This window comes from Anser cygnoides, chromosome 18, assembly GCF_040182565.1.
Source record: "Anser cygnoides isolate HZ-2024a breed goose chromosome 18, Taihu_goose_T2T_genome, whole genome shotgun sequence".
Classification (NCBI taxonomy): Eukaryota; Metazoa; Chordata; class Aves; order Anseriformes; family Anatidae; genus Anser; species Anser cygnoides.
The window spans coordinates 11,242,686-11,256,895 of record NC_089890.1 but is presented as its reverse complement, the minus strand read 5'-3'; the positions used below and the strand labels follow the sequence as shown (position 1 = coordinate 11,256,895).

Here is a 14,210-nt window from a genome sequence, read left to right as displayed (position 1 = left end):
GCACTGAATCCTAATCACAGTTCGGAACATCAGAAATAATGATCACTTCTGATCGGGGGTTGTGAATAATTCATCCGCTTTGATTTCCACGTTCTGTCCAGTGATACTTTTCAAACCAAATGTGTTCCTACAGGAGAATAATGGTCCCACTTCTTATGGAAATACTGTGGCACAAATCATTTTGCCAACATAAAAACAGTTAAATAAGACGGGTCCTGCTTTTATTTTTTCCTCCCTCTCTTCTTCATTCCCGGGCGTGCTGGGAATAGAGCTGTGGCAGGAGGCGCACTCCCAAACTGCGCTGGCTCTTGAAAGCGCCCGGCTTGAAGCCCCTGCCGCTTACCGTCACCCTTTATTGTTCCGACGGCGCTCTTAGGTGATTAGCTCAGCCTGTCTAATTAACCTGTGAACTCTCCAGTTTTTGGCATGCTGCCGTTAACTCAAGAATCTCGTTGTTTTTTTTTTTTTCTGCAATAGAAAGCTGTCCTCCTCTACCCACAAATTTGAACAGAACCTAAATTGTTCGTACCAAAAAAATCCTGAGCTGTGCCCTGTGATTTTTGTTACCGGGTAAATGGCACAAAGCCAGCTCTGTGCGAAAAGACACACGAGTTAATAAAGTGACGCGCTTTGTTTTTTTTTTTTCTTTTCTGAAGCAGGATAAGGTTGTTCCATATTTATCAGTCATAAACTATTTTCAGGAGTTTGTGTTTGCTGTGCCCTGGATGGGTAGTTTTTCTTAGTCTGCTAATGAGAATTAACAGAAAGGATTTTATTTATGAGAGGGCGCATAATCTCAGTCTAGGGAGCTATTGCAAGACCTCCGTTATAATGTGATTTTTCTAAATAGGAAATGCTTTTAATTTGTCTGTTTTCTGTACTAATGTCAAAACTCATCAGGGTGGTGAAAGCGAAGAAAATCTCTTACATCAGGACGGGCAGAGAGAGCGGTGGGGCCGGCCCTGGACTTGGTCACGAGTCCCCTAGGACCTGGGGCAGGCGTTAATTCAGCTGCCTCGTGTGAACGGAGGACGCTGGTATTTCCCTCGCGCTGTGCTGCGGTCATTGTGCAGGTTTCTGGCAATGTCTTTGTGCCTTCCTATCTTCGCTGCAGTGACAGGTATTTAGCGAATACAAAGCCCGAGCGTTTCTCTTGTTGCTCGTGGCTTGTGTTCGGCTGCTGGTGCTTGAAGCTTCCTGGTGTGCTCCTGGCTGAGCTCGGCGTGGCTGTAGGGAGGTGGCTGCTTGGACAAAAACCTGGAAATCAGCATTCTGTGCGAGTTTATGGTGCAGTTTTAAAGAGAATATTACCCCCATGGGTTTCTGTCAATAACTAAAACTGTTTTCTGAGGTGGTATCAGAAAGATTTCATTAGGGCCCGCTTTGGGGTTTTAGTTATGGCAGAGAGAAAATAAGCCTGCAAAAACAGCGGCGAGACGAGCTGCGGTAGGCGGCAGGGTGTAGGTGGGCACCCTCTGTCTCTCAGAGGCTAATCTTGAAACCTTTGGCTTTGGAGCTGCAGACTTCTTTGACCTGCTGTGTCTAATTGCGAGCTTGCCCCTAGTTGAGAGTCAGGTCAGAGACACAACGTGCAGCCCCCGGCATCTCTTTTCCTGCAGGAGTTAGGTCGGAAGGACAAAGCTTATGTTTCTTCTCCCTTTTTCACCTCTGGTCTTTCTTTTTCTGCTATGAAAAAGTCCAGTAATAGAGAAGCAGAAGTCCAGGAAACCTCTCTGGCTATGTAGGCTTATTTGGGATGAATTGGGTTGCTCTTCTAGACTCTGGACCAGTTGTCCGCGTGCCCCCTGGTCTCTGTACTGAGTGGCTTTTGGTCTGTGTGTCTGACCACGGCTGCGTCCAGTTGTTTTACAACGTTAAAACTTTTCCCGTTAATTTTGCAATGATACCAGAATTTCAGCAAGGCATCCTCTGACCTTTAGGGCTTTACGCTCCTGTGTTTGGGACTGCGGCGGTACCTCTCTCTCCCAAACACTGCAGTTGGGTGCTAGGAGGTAATGGTAAATCTGCAAATATTCAGAAGCAAACAAACAAATTAATCTCATGTGACGTCTCAGTCAGAATAGCAGGGAATGGAACTGAGACCAAGGAGAAGGTGAACAGAAACACCGTCTTTCTGCTAACCTGCAATCTCAGCTCTCAAAAGAGGAGGTGGGAGGGAGGGATCTGTCGGTAGCCGGATTTTTGGATTGCTGCCTGCTTTACTTCCAATGACCCTTTGATTAATTCCTCCGTCTTTTTTATTTTTTTTAATGAGCCTATTATGGCATATCTTATTGCAGATGCTGATTGGATCTCAACTGTGTATCGTGCCATTTTGATTTGGATTAAATGGCACATATCTATCTGCTGCCTCTCCCCTCTCCCCCCTCCCGATTTAGTTCATCATGTGCAGAATTCAGAGTCCCCACAATGAGAGCTTCAGCCCTCCTGATTGCAGAGGCTGTGCAATCGGCTTGAGGAATGTGTACTCAGAGCTTATGATCCCTGGGCAAGCGGAGACTGGGTGATGCATGTGGCTTTCAGGGGACGCTGCGATTTCCATCCGTTAATGGCTTCCAGGGTGGCCAGCTCCCCGGCGCAGCGACACGCGGCCGCTCAGAGATGGAGACGCGGGGTACGGATGCTGCTCGTCTCCATAAGATGGGCCAGAAGAGATGACCCAGTGGTTTTAAAAAAGAAAAATATGCAGCAAAAACATTACGTATCCAGGCAGGTTTGGACAGAAACTGCCGCAGTATCTGGGAAGGAAAAGGGAAAGAGGCAGAGGAAAGAAAGAAGGACAAATAAATAAAGGGAGGGTAGCTATGAAATAAAAGGGTTATTAACTGAGGGCAGGGTGAGACAGAAGCAGGGTGCTGGGGCTCTGAGGTGACACCTGGGCAGGTTGGGAGCTCTGTGCAGGACATCCACCGCACCCGTGGGCTCTGCAGGAACACAGCGCCCTGCGAGAGGGGCGTTCGCAGGCTGCGGCTTGGGCCTGTGAGAAATCCCTGAGCAGGGAGAGGCAGGGCCAGTGTTAATGTCTTGAGTAGGAAGAGAGCCAGAGAGGACGTGCTCCAGTGACCGTGAAAGGCTCGAGCCCTGCCAGCCGTGCTCTGCGCGGGCAGCGCGTGTCGGAGCCGCTGGTAGCGCAGCTCCCAAAGACAATTCAGAAATGAGGGTCCATGAGGGAAGCGGCCCTTGTGCGAGTCCCTGCTTTCACATCTTTTTGGACGTGTGTATTGACTTTGTTGTTCTCTGCTCCTTGATTGCAGATTGGGATGGTAGCTTGGAAAATGACTCTCAAGACCCCCGAGTATCCAGAAGGCCGCGATATCATTGTCATTGGCAACGACATCACCTACCGGATCGGTTCTTTCGGGCCTCAGGAAGACATGCTGTTCCTGAGGGCTTCAGAGCTTGCCCGATCCCATGGCATACCCCGTATCTACGTGGCTGCCAACAGCGGAGCCAGGATCGGCTTGGCCGAGGAGATTCGGCACATGTTCCACGTTGCGTGGGAAGACCCGGATGACCCATACAAAGTAAGGAGGCACAGGAATAAGAGGATCAGCTCAGAAAATAACCTTGCTTTTGCACAGCCTCTTTTAACAGAAGTGAGCCGCGTGTTTGCCAGACTGTTAGGTCCAAAGTTGGTATGGGATCTCTCAGGCAGCAGGACTGACATCCAGAATGAATTAGTGCTAAATGTTGAAAGCATCCCTGGCTTTTACTGACCTCAGCTGGAGCAATGAGGTTGAGACAGGATGTCTGTATCACTCTCAAATTAAAATCTGCTCCCTTGAAACATTCTCTTTGGATGGGTTACTGGGGATTGGGAAGGGACTGCCGTTGGGAATGAGATGAACAAGCTGTTTTTTCCCTACAGGGATACAAATACTTGTACCTGACGCCTCAGGACTATAAAAAAGTCAGTGCTCTGAACTCAGTTCACTGTGAACACGTGGAGGACAATGGAGAGTCCAGGTAGGCACAGACACGTCAGTGTGAAAAGCTTTCTGTTCATCCTCGGGTGTGCGAGAAGGTGATGCGTGTCATGTCCTTGCCTTCAGCTGGAAAGCCATAGCTCTGCGGTGTCAGGACGTGGAGCAGCGGAGCGCAAAGCTGTGTCACGCAGTGCCTTGCTGGGGGTGGTGCTGTGCTGGCACCGTGCTGGGGTCCAAGTCGTCCCCGAGGGTCCTGCAGTGGTAAAGTCTCTAACAGCAGGATGACGATTCCTGCCCAGGGACTTGCAGTCTGAATTTTGAAAATTACTCTTCTGGTAGACTCCAGAGTAAGGACAGAAGAATCCGTGAGTGAAGGCCAAGGCCTCCGTGCATTCTAGAGGGGAAGGAAGCCGTGAAAGCAAAAAGTAAAGAAAAGAGCCGCATTGTTATCTCTTGTCCTATTTTTTTGTTCCTTTTGGCTACATTTTCTTCCTTTCCTGCCCTTTTTTTTTCTATAATCAGACTGCTCCTCACGTCCTGGGGGAATGACAGAGTGCTTTTCATGGGATTCCTCTCCCTTGGCATTTGTTCTTCGCAGCGCTGCTCTGACTGCGCATACATCGGGCTGTTCGTGGTGCTCAGCGAGGCTGCAGAATGAGCTCGTGTACTGGTCCTGGATGGGTTTTATGCACATTATTCTTCTGAGCCTTAATGATATTTAGTCACTTTTCATTTTCGTTGTAGCAAACCGGTTCAGCAAATCACTGGACCTTGTGACTCAAAGGCTGTATGTGTCTCCCTCAGGTATAAGATAACAGATATTATCGGGAAGGAAGACGGACTTGGAATAGAGAACCTCAGAGGATCTGGCATGATTGCTGGAGAATCATCTTTAGCCTATGACAGTATTATCACCATCAACTTGGTAATCCCCCACTGCTTTCTGTTCTTCAAACGGTATCATCTATTTCAGCTAAAAATCCTGTAGTGCTATCCAGAGATACATCTGGGATCAGACTTTTGGTTGATGTAAATTGGCTCCTGTAGGCTTTGAGCAGCACTATTTGCACCATTACAAGGCTGGATCCATTTCAAACTAAATTTAGAACACTTTTAGAAAACAGCCATTTGGCTTCATGTCTGCTCAGTCTATAAGTTACTGCTTCTCCTTGTTTTTAAATAAAATACACACATGTTCAGCTAACGTGTTTTACAAAACAATAGGTCTGGAGTTTTGCAATGTAGATTTTATAACCTTGTAATACAAACATGAGTAGTTCTATCTAGACATTTGAATCAATAGGTTTTGGCTGTGTGGTAGGACAGAAATCAATGGGATTTTTTTTTATTTCTTTTTTTTTTTTTAAGGTTACTTGTCGAGCGATTGGAATTGGAGCTTACCTAGTTCGGCTCGGGCAGAGGACCATCCAGGTTGAGAACTCTCATATAATCCTGACCGGCTGCGGAGCCCTTAACAAGGTAAGTTTTTACATTTCAGTCTTCAGAGCTATCTGAAGTGAGTTGCTGTTTTTGTGAGTTCTGCCTGAGACTTAAGGAGCTGCCACCACTGTTGTTCTGGCGGGTTCCTTTTGCTGTTAGCTCCTGGAAGAGCTGTGAAGGGGAATCCCAGAGGCTGAACCTACCCTGGTCAGGCTCCTCCTGATCAAAACGAGAGATGACACAGGCCAGACCCAGGAAACTTTCGTGACTTTGCACTCCTTTTTTCTTTTTTCTAAATCTTTTTTTCTTTCTTTCTTTTTCTTTCTTTTTTTCTCTTTTTTTTCCTGGTGAGAAAGCAGTCCTTTCATGCGCCTGTTTCTCTTGACAAGAGCCACTATTCCAGGCATCCTGGTAGGAGATTGGCAGGGGATGCAGGCAAGACTGCAGAATAAGGGCTTGAGCATGAACCAGGTGAAGGAGAAGAAGGAGAAACAGCTTTTAACATAGGCTGTGTGCAGTGACTGAGTGCTACAAGCAGCGAAGCCCACCGACCAGGCAGCATCTTCTCCCACCCACTGTGTACTGCGATAGGGGAAACAGGGTTGTTGCCAGTGTCTGGAAGACCGTGTTTTGAAATATATGGGCCAGAATCGCCCTGAACTTCGCGTTAACACTGAGGAAGCACTGCAGCCTGGGGAAGTGTGTGTGAACGGCGATTTTCAGGGGGTCAAACCTGCTGGAAGTCTCAGCTGTGCACGGCAGGGGGGAATAACTCGGGCTGGAAGCAAACTCACAGCTTGCACTGCTAAAGTGGCTCTTTTTTTTTTTTCTTCTTCTTCTTTTTTTCCTTTTCCCCCCACCAGAGGCGATTTTTCTCCCTTGCTGCCCCAAGCCTATTAATATCACAGCCTCCGGCTCCTTGTCTGTCGCAGACGCGGCTCGCAGCCGACTCCGCTCTCGTCCCTCTCAGCGAGGGCTTTGTTTACGTGAGAGTTGGGATTGTGCGGGCGCGAGTGCCCTTCCCCATTGTGCAGCTTTGTTCTCAGGCACTCTCCAGCACCTGGGGTGGTTGTGCTTCATCGCAAGCTGCGTTTCAAGGAGTGCCTGCCCGACAATGGGAGATAAAAGGAAAATAGTCTCTCGTTGAATTATTCCCCTGAATAAAGGGGGCTCTGCAGAGAATGAAGCATTGATCCTATCAACTCCAGGATGCAGTACCCTCAGTTAGATCTCTTACACACATCACACACACCTGCATCAATGGAAGGAAAAGAGGCATTTGAAGATCCATCCTTTAAAAAGAGATTGAGTCAGTTTAGTGCTTGCTGAAGTGGAGTATGTTGCCTGATTCCAGCTGTCATTTGTTGGGGATCGGGGTCCTGCAGAGCTTCCCAGATGGCACAGGCAGTCTGTTCAGTCCTCCTCTCCTGCTCCCTTTCGAGGTTTAACTGCACTCTCTACCCATGGAGCGAATGTTTGTTTTTGTAGGACTAGTTTAATCTCACTACATTTTTGGCACTTAAAAATTAAGGATTTAGTCTAAACTAAGCACCTGACATCTGTCAGAAGGCAGAGGCAGAAGGAGAAGCTTTCTGGGGCTGACTTAGCCCATCCTGTTCCAAGGACTCCAGTGGGCTGAATCACTCCGTGTGCCCTTCTCTCTCCCTCCCTGCTCTGTTGGAAAGGCATATACTGTTATGCAGGCACTGAACCTCTTCCTGCCGAGAGGTCAGGCAAAGGAGGAACCTGCGGCATCTTACCCAGCTCTCCCAGTAAGAGGACTAAAGCCCAGACCCAACAGCAAGTTGACCTGTCCTTGAACAGCAGGAGACTGGGAGGCCCCCCCCCCACATCTGGGTGCTGTGGGGTGTCTTGCTGGTGCACGCGATCTTTGTTTTTAAATCCCCGCAGTTCTGGTCAGAGTTTCCTGAATGGATCCAGCTATAGCTGTGTCCCAGAGGTATGATGGAGCGAGGTGACCTCTGGTGCTAGCCTGAAATGCCCAAGCTCATTCCAGCTGAGATCTTAAGCGGGATGCGAAGCAAACAGTGAATGCTGACACGTTTGCATCATCCTGCGATGGAGGCGCTATCTACTTCAGATTGCACTCTCTCTCCCTGTTCTTATATCTAAACCGTTAAACACTTTTGCTGTGGATATAGGTGGACATTTGTTTGGATTTTCTGTTGGCTGGAAGTCAGGTCTCTCTCAGCCAGGGGCCAATTAAGCAGAGCCCTCCCTTGTAGGGGTGCAGAGGGCCTTCGGGCACGAGGCGTGATGTGTCTTGTTCTTTTTTGCCAGTGCGTGAATAAGGCTCCAGAAGGGTCTCGTGGTGGAAAGCTGTTGGGGTTTGTCTCTGTGGAGCAGCTGAGCTCCTTGCTGAGCTCCTTGCTCCCTTGGGTGAGCTGCTGGGAAGAGCCCCGCGCAGGAAGGCAGCGCGCTCCTGGGTGGCGATGGGAAGGTCACCCACCCGAGGGGCAGGGTCTCGAGGAAAGGTTGTGGCTGAAACAAAGATTTGGGCTTTTTCATCGCTGATTTTAATTACTGCCTTCAAAGATGTTGTACAAAACTTGTCCGTGGTCTCGTGCCAGCACACATACCTTCAAAATGTCTTCTCTCTGTAAGAAGAGAGCACGCAAAGCAAAAATGTTTCTGCAGCAATGGAGACAACTAGGCTCGCAGAAAGCAGTGAGGTGGTGTTTTTTTTCTGGGAAGTTGTTTGATTTTTTTTATTTTCCTGCGAAATATTGGGTTCTTTTCAGTTTACAAGGGGAGCAGAGAAGGACTGCGAGAAACATTACGTGCCGGCAGATCCGTTGCTGGTCTTGTTCATTATGTAAAACCAGCCCGAGGGTTTGGGTGCAGAGGGAAAGGTCCAGCTGCCAGCCCCAGACTGTAGCCTGTAACTTAGAGATGAGCTCAAGGTCACGACCATTCCTAGCCGGAGCTGGCGTGTGGTTCCGGAGGCTGGCGGTGGCGTGCGGGCTGTTTGCTGCGTCCGTGTCACCGCTGGGTCAGGAGGGAGGCACAGCCCGCTGGGCCAGGTAGGTTTAAGGATTCTCAGCCCCTCTGCCTGTCTGGGTGACGGGGGAACTCCGGGAGGTTCCCCGTGCTGGCGATTAAGCTGTCTTTGTTTGCGGTCCGGACCTACGGGCAAGGGAGGGAGCCGAGGGAAAGGTGTGATGCCCCGCGGCGGGGCCGGTGCTCGGCGTGCGGGGCACCGGGGCCGCATTTCATCCGTACCCCTTTTGTCTTCCCCGTTGCATTTCAGCAGGGGGTGGAGAGGTGGAAATGACATTTCATTCCTCTCCTGCGAGCGTGTGCGCGCGCCTGTGCTGAGCCCGCTGACCCCCCTGAAAATTGAAATAATGATAATGCGCGTCTCCTGACTGCATCAAAGTATCAGCACATCAAAAGCCAGGAGGCATGAAATGCAAATGATAAAGTGAAAGCAGATGGATTGTGCATGATCGCCTGATGCCCAATGAATTTTAAAAGGTGCTGGTTCACATGGGGAGAGGGGCTGAAATAAACACGTTATCCCTGCAATTTTTTTTTGTTCTTGCCGCTCACTCCTGACAATATTTTTTCACACTTCAGCGAGCAGCCACTCCATCTCCCTCCCTCCCTCTCCCTCTCTTTCTCTCCCTCTCTCTCTCTCGCTGTCTACCTCACACACGTCTCGGGTCATGTCGCCGCAGCTCCGGTGGAAATAATAAGATATAAACCACGAGGTTGTTATTTGCATAGAAATAGCATGGAGCCCCAGGCAGCATGGGAGAAGGACACAGAGATCATTTGTCTAAAATTTTAATGAAAACTTTTGCTGAGGCAGAGATTTTTTTTTTTTTTAACTTTCACTGCCTCCCCCTTTTTCCACCCCCGTACCTGCCTCCACCTCCCTCGACTCCCGTTCCTCGTCACCAGCTGAACGCGGCACGGTTTCCTACGAGGCGGGTGACGTGCTGCCGCCGTGCCCTACCTACCAGCTAATTTCCAGCGGTTTCCTTCCTGACACAAGTAGGCTGCAGAGCCCAGCGCTCCCCATTTACGCATCGCTTCCATGGTTCGAGCTTCCAGGACTGCCTTTCCGTTCCGTCCTCACTAGGATGTTCCCAAGGCTGTTGCTGACCTGTTTTTAATTGGTTTGCTCCTCCTTGGCTGTTGTGTTTGAAAGAAATCCCATCCTTAAGGCTTTTTCCTTAACGCAAACAAAGAATGGCTGTCAGTCACACTGACGCCCATCCCATGGAGTGTTTCGTGCCCAAAATGTGAGTGTCCCCGTGGCACCTGGGGGCTGCCATGGGACGAGATCTACCTCTGGTTCAAGCCAAGAACTGTCGCACTCTGCCTGCTCTCCCCAAAGATCTTTTGTACCGCTCTGAAGTTCTTCCCTTGCCATTGTGTGCTCCGTACTCTGACCGTGCGGGTGAGTGAGTGCAGCAAAAGGACTTCTTTCCTAAAAAAACCAAAGTTCTTCCTTTTAGTTTAGCACGTTTCCCCCTTAAGGAGGAGGCTGTGGACCATGGGAAGGGTAGTCAGAGGTGTCAAGAGCAAAGAGTCCACGTAGCAGAGGGCTGGGAGATGCACAGGTGAATTGATCGGGGCTACGGACACCGCCTGGCATGGAGCCATCGCAGCCTCTTGGCTGCTTGATCCCTCCTGAGATGTTGGGTGAATTCATAGAGGAACTGATGAACTTGAAGTAAATTGTGATGCTATAGGGGAGATCCGAGGGAGTTGCCAAGCACCTTAGTTCCTTTGTACTTGCAGTGTGTTTTGGAAGGTGCCTGCCAGCAGCGGTGTGGTGGCAGGCTGGGCAACTCCATCCTTGGGGCTGTGGGAAGTTTGTCCTCAAAACGGTCCGAATTTGAACATATTTCTGCTTGTATAACCAGTTCTAGACCTGAAGGAGCTCAGGAGCCAGTTGACCCAATGAATAGAGCAGTTTCTGGCAACGCAAAGTGCCGGGTTTTGGAGGAGGAGGCATTTCTGAAGAGCAGCTTTAGAAGGGAGGTGTCGGTGAGGTGAGCTGGTCAGTGGAGGCTTCGTGGTTCGCTAGTGCAATATGGCAATATCTGAGAAACTTAAAATGCTAAAAATGTGCAATGACCTTTCTTGGGTACATCTCCCATCAGTGCGGGCGCTGCAGGCGTCACCGAGCTGGGTCAGGGTGCAGCAGTGTGTGTGCCGGTCGGGTGCCTGGGGGTGAGGCCCCGAGGACTTGCTGATACACCAGACCCTAACTGCTGCGAGGATTGCTTTGACAGTCAGCATTTAAAACCCGGCACCCCGACAACCGCTTTGCACGGGGCCAGAAGAGAATATCCTTGTCTCATCCTGCCGGCTCGGGTCTGAGGCTCGGTGGCGCGGGGAGCAGGAAGCTCCCACAGCCCGCCCGCCCGTCTCGTGCGAGCGATCAGTCTTCAGCATCGCAGGCGGCAATATTTACCCTTCAGTTTCACAATCTGGAAAAATAAATAAAAGCCCGGGGAGATTGATGCTGTTCGTGGGTTTTACTGTAAAATACAGAATGTGAAAAGCTCTTTTTTTTTTTGAGATTTGAGGCAGGGACAGCTCAGTACCTGCTCAAGATGACTCCAAGTCTTGGGATTAGATCAAAGCAATCATGTGAGAGCAATCATGTGAGTTAGAACAGCAAGTGCCATCCCTGTCATTCAAAGAAGCATTATAATTATTAATGCATGATATGAATCTTTCTGTAGTGGCACAGCAAGACTATTAGGAAGATACGTATGGGCGCGGGGCGTTGGGGAATGCTAATCAAAGAGGGCCTAAGCAGTGCCAGCCGGGTTCTGGCGCTGGAGCAGCGCTGGGCATCGTGCCCTTCCCCTCGCTCCAAGGCTGCCCCACGCTCGGCCCCAGCGCTGGGGGAGGCCGGAGGGGTCCCTCTGCTGCGCTGGGTGCTTACGAGGGTGGCTCCTGGGGTGGGGGCATCTCCCCTCGGCTCTCTTGGAGCCGGTGCAGGACCCCAGGGCGCTGCTGGAGGCCCCCCGGCACAGGTCCCCATCGCTCACGCCCCAGCAGAGGCAGTCGGGTTTGAGAGCCGAGGTCAGAACCGAGCTCATGGCAGGGGCAGGCTGAGCCCTGTGGTGCTGGGCGGCAGGATTTGTTCCTGATGGTGCCCGTGGGCGTCAGCAGGCAGAGGCCTCTGGCTGGGGGCAGTCCTGGTGACACGAAGGTCTTCGCTCCATGTCGAGAAGTTAATGTGAGCAGGATGGATGCCTGGGCTTCAGACAAGTGCGAGTAAACAAACACCAGCCTCCATTTCTACATTTTATTTTTAATTGCCTTTCTTTAAGTGGTGATATTTGTGTATTGTTCCCATTAGAGACAATTTACGTTCCAGACATCGCATTATCGGTCCCTTTATGTTTGCTTAGGGAAGAAGGTCTAATAGATTCCCGTTGACTTTTTTTTCTTCCTCCTTCTATCATTTTTAATACAGATCTTGATCAGTTTATCTACGTGGATGGGGCTTGTACAGTGTGGGCGGGCTGTATTTATTCCCACTAAACAGGAGCTTAGCATATCGGCATGTATTCTGCCTGTACCTTCCAGAGAAACACCTGTGTGTTTAAAACCCTATTTATATTTCACGGAACAGAAATTGTATCCCAGTTCCTGGTGATCCTGTAGGGTGTGTTTTTACTGGTGTGCTCGCTCTGGTCCCTGACATCTCACTAGAGCTGAGTGGAAGAAGGCATCTTCCAGATGTGCCCCAGAATAACCAGTCGTGCCCTCCCCTCCCTCGGGCTGTCCCTAGGAGGGTATCAGGATCAGCCTCTGGCTCTTTTCTGTGGCGAATTGCAGATAAATTTTCTGCCATTCTGGATGCTTGGGTGGGAACTCTAGGAACTGCACTGGGAAACGGTCGGTTGTCTCATGAGTAAGCCCCAAACCGTGCTGCAAAGCGAACAAAGTCTCGTTGTCCTGGTGAAAGAGGAGCCTGTGCTGGAGCCTGTCCCCTTGGCTGGCGTCTGAATGAAAGGGTGCTCTTGGGGCTCAGAGGGTGACCAAGGGAATGGCCAAAACAAAATCTGTAGCATCATGGAGACGATCATTAATACCGTTTATAGGGCTGGTGTCTTGAGCAGGGAACCCCTAACTGAGACAGATGGGATTTATGAGCGTTTGGACCATGTAGAATAGGGGGCTGTAATTTTAGTTTGCAAAGTATATTGAGTCCTTTTGATTTACCACAGACCGATGGAGTGACCTTGAACAAAACATGCGGTCTCCCTACACCGTGAAAGGAGAGCTAGGCAGGAATTTTTTGACAAGACATTTTTCATTTGAGAATGCCAGTTCGCTGAAACGGGAACTCTTCAGGAGAAAGTATCGGTTTTGATGAATTTCTCATTTGGAATTTTTTCGTTTTGTCAAATGAACAGCACTTTTTTTTTCCCAACTGAGTTTTCATTCCAAATTAACTTTTATTTCTAATATCTACAATAAATAGTTCAGAAGTCAGAAGCAAACATTATGACCCTGCCTGATACTTGCTCAGATCTCGAGATTGCAAATTTTGATTTTCTGTTGCAATCCAGAAGAGGAAGTTTTCAAAAATCCCCATAAATTCTTGCAAGATGGGAAAACCTGTTTCCTCCCACCAACGTTTCATGTTGCGAGCTGCGTTAGTAAGGTGCTTTGGGATCTTCAGGCAGAAGGCACCTCAGAAGGCCGGCTGGATGTGCCTTCCCCTGCTGCCTCCGAGGTAACGTGCAGGTGCTTCTTCCCCTTCCCCCTCTGATCTCACCAAATTAAAGCAAGGAAGGGAGCCCACCGGCCAGACCTGCTCCTGGATTTGCAGTCAGTAGCCATCTCCAATAACCATCAGGCTGTCAGCTTCCCCCCCACCTCCCCCTACCTCCCACCTCCCCCATCACTCACCAAAGGAAAAAAAGAGCCGGAGCCACAGCTCGAAATATATCATGCAATAGTGTATCATGAATTTCTTGTGAATCACATTGGTGAAGCAGGTTTATTTATTTCTGAGACTTTAAATCAATACAAAGTAGGTCTCTTAGTTCTGAAGCTGGGATGGAGTGTGAAAAAATGAGCCCATTGTACTCTTAAAACTTTGGGGAAAGGAGATGACAGCTATATAATTCCATTTACCAGGCACTAGGGGCTTTAATGTGAAGGTGACAGGGAGCTCTTTGTGCATTTAGAGCACCATATCTTCTAAATAAAAGATCTGTAGACTTGATAGTGGAGTATAGCTCTGACTTTAATAATCTCCAAGCATTAGACCGAGCCAATATGTTCCCAAGTCAGAAGGGTCCCCCACCGAACGCTCGTAAATTAAAAGTGCAGGAGCTGCACACGCTCCTAGATTAGAAATGCAAGAACTGCAGCCCCTTCCCAGGCAGAGGAGGTGTCTGTGCTCACATCGCCGTGTCAGCAGGCTAAAGGCATGGGAGCAGCTCTGCCCCGGGCACGGCTCCGGCTGGCACCCGGCCTCGCTGGGCTCCCCTGCTCGCCGCTGCTGCTCTTCTGCCTCTAAGGATGTGGTACGCGGGGGGGACGAGCCGAGAAATGAACACCGAAAGATCTGCTGAGGCTTGGCTGCACATAATAGCAGTCAGGTTTTAAGTTCCTGCATTGTGTTTTCTGATGAGACATTCGTTCTGATCATTTCTGCCTGTTTATGAAAAATAGGCTATTTATAGTATGTGTGTGTGCCTTTTCTGCTTCAGGTTCCTGGCAGATAATATAAATTGTGGGCTGGGAATTGCAATTATTAAAATTATTTGGATAAAAATCTGGCACTTACATTTGATATAAACACATGATATG

General features: G+C 49.4%; 1 protein-coding gene across 9 annotated transcripts in view; it reads left to right on the top strand.

Moving 5' to 3' along the window:
- Positions 1–14,210, top strand: part of ACACA (acetyl-CoA carboxylase alpha) — a 135,318-nt gene that overhangs the window by 88,067 nt on the left and 33,041 nt on the right. For all 9 annotated transcript variants that reach the window (XM_066979529.1, XM_066979530.1, XM_048074035.2 and 6 more), the window contains 4 exons: positions 3,276–3,545; positions 3,890–3,987; positions 4,752–4,872; positions 5,316–5,426. In XM_066979529.1, the coding sequence (XP_066835630.1) occupies positions 3,276–3,545; positions 3,890–3,987; positions 4,752–4,872; positions 5,316–5,426 (600 nt within the window). The remainder of the gene's footprint in view (positions 1–3,275; positions 3,546–3,889; positions 3,988–4,751; positions 4,873–5,315; positions 5,427–14,210) is intronic.